The following is a 1916-nucleotide window of genomic DNA, read 5'->3' as shown; positions in this document are numbered from 1 at the left end:
TTAGCTCTGGGGCCTTTAGCTCCCTGGGTCAGGTCCTTCCCCTCTACAGGCCTTGTCTTGACACCATCTGTCACCTTAGGGGTGGCCTGAGTCATCTCTCAGATGTCCTCTCCCCCTCCAGTTCTAAAAATCTCCACCATTCTGGATGTTTATAAAGAGTTGCAGTGATGAATTCTGCCGTTCTCTCTGGACTCTCAGGTTGATGGGTAGGGAGATTCCTGAACAGGGGACCTTTCTGTGTGGTGCCCCTTGATGGGTGTAGGGGGTGGGGGTGGGGTAAGGATGAGGGGGTGGTAGGGGTGGGGGAAGGGGTGCACTATTTGCTTTTTACTAGGGTAATGAAAGAGGTAGCTGGGAGAGGGAGTGGGAGCAAGCCAGGCTAGAGACTCTGAGGTCTCAGCCTGCTGGCTTGGCTTTTGGGATTTGCCAAAAAGGGGTGTGTGGATAGCTCCTGGATTCTTGGCTGTGTGGAGGTGTATGAAACATAATGGCCCTTGACCAGGGGATGAGAGCTGAGATTTCTGGCCCCTGAGGAATTGTAGGCTGGAACCTACAAATGCCTTTTTCCCTTCCATTTTTAATTAGAACATTCAATCCAAGGAAATCTGTTCTCTACCGGAACAGTCTTCATGGAGGTTTGCTTGGAGGAATTTCTTTATCTGTTTCTCAACCGGAAAAGCTGTGGGTGGAGGTGTATGTGTGCATGTGCATGTGCATGTGTGTGTGTGTGTGTGTGTGAGTGAGATAGGCTCCATGCGAGTTCAAGGGGATGGGGCGTGTGGTGTGTGTGTGTGTGTGTGTGTGTGTGTGTGTGTGTGTATGTGTGTGTGTGTTGGGGGAGACTTGACACAGAGATTTGTCCCTGTGGATTCTGGCTGCCTGCTGCGCTATCGAAAGGTGGAGGTGTGGCTGGATGTGAGCTGTGCAGTATAAAATCAGTTAAGTGTATTTCTCAGGTGGGAGTAGGAAACCTTGACTCTGGAAAGCCTGGCTCACCTGCGAACAGCATTCTCAGTGGAGGGAAGGGAGGGAAGGATGCTGCAGCGGGCCTGGGATAATGCCCTCCTGCTGACCCCCTTCAGTTCAGGGTAGAGGCAGGCCCTGTGCTGTGTGACCTGTCAGTGTCTGTATCTCCTTGTGTGGCAAGTGTCTTTGTATGCCTGTTTGTGTATTTGGGAGGGTGGAGGAGGAGGGTGCCGTCGTCGGTTAGGTGTGTGAATGTGTGCAGTGAGGTCTCTGTACCTGAAACCAGCAATGGTTTGGGTCCAGGCCCTTCGAATGCTTGGGAGGAGGCCCCTTCTCTTTCCTGCCACAGAATCAAACGGTTACGATTCTGCAAAGAAGAACTAGGCTTCGCCTGATTTGGACAGAGCAGAGCTGGCAGAGGGGCAGAGAGGGCCAAGAGAGCCTCAGGGTTGGGAGGGCAAGGAGAGGTTTCTTTTCTACCCCCTGAAGCTCTGGGCTCAAGTTAAGGGTGGGTGGGCAGTGGAGCTCTGCGGGAGAGGGATGAGCACCGGCTGTAAGGTCTGTTTTCTTCTTTTGTGGGACTGGATTAAGTGGGGAGGGTCACTAGGCCTAGTCCCCCACCGAGGGTGGCGATCTCAGACTTTTCCGCTCCACTTGGGTGCAAGCTCGGAGAATGGCCAGAGTAGCGGATCCAGGCTCAGCCAGGCAAAAAGAAAAATTCCACTCCTTGTTTTGGCACCTACCAGCCCGTCTCCCTGGGACCGTCGCGGTGTCGAGTCCCGAGCTGACGCTCTCGAGCCGCCACCAAGTGCAAAACCTGGAGTGGATTTCCACGCCTTTTGGGGCGGAGTCAAAGGGCACCTCCGCGGAGGTGGCGGACTCCGCGGCCCTGCCGGGTTCGAAGCCGCTGTCTCCAGGAGCGCACCCGCCGAGTGGGTCGCGCAGTGCGG

The 1916-nt window shown here is 54.7% G+C and overlaps 1 protein-coding gene across 1 annotated transcript in view; it reads left to right on the top strand.

Moving 5' to 3' along the window:
- Nucleotides 1-1639: 1639 nt before the first annotated feature.
- Nucleotides 1640-1916, top strand: part of SYT7 (synaptotagmin 7) — a 59064-nt gene continuing 58787 nt past the window's right edge. The window contains exon 1 of the mRNA XM_023535814.1: nucleotides 1640-1898. Coding sequence (XP_023391582.1) covers nucleotides 1640-1898 — 259 coding nt within the window. The remainder of the gene's footprint in view (nucleotides 1899-1916) is intronic.

The sequence above is a fragment of the Pteropus vampyrus genome, unplaced genomic scaffold (genome assembly GCF_000151845.1).
Source record: "Pteropus vampyrus isolate Shadow unplaced genomic scaffold, Pvam_2.0 Scaffold144, whole genome shotgun sequence".
Taxonomy (NCBI): domain Eukaryota; kingdom Metazoa; phylum Chordata; class Mammalia; order Chiroptera; family Pteropodidae; genus Pteropus; species Pteropus vampyrus.
The sequence above is the reverse complement of the archived record's forward strand: the minus strand, read 5'-3'. Positions and strand labels throughout refer to the sequence as shown.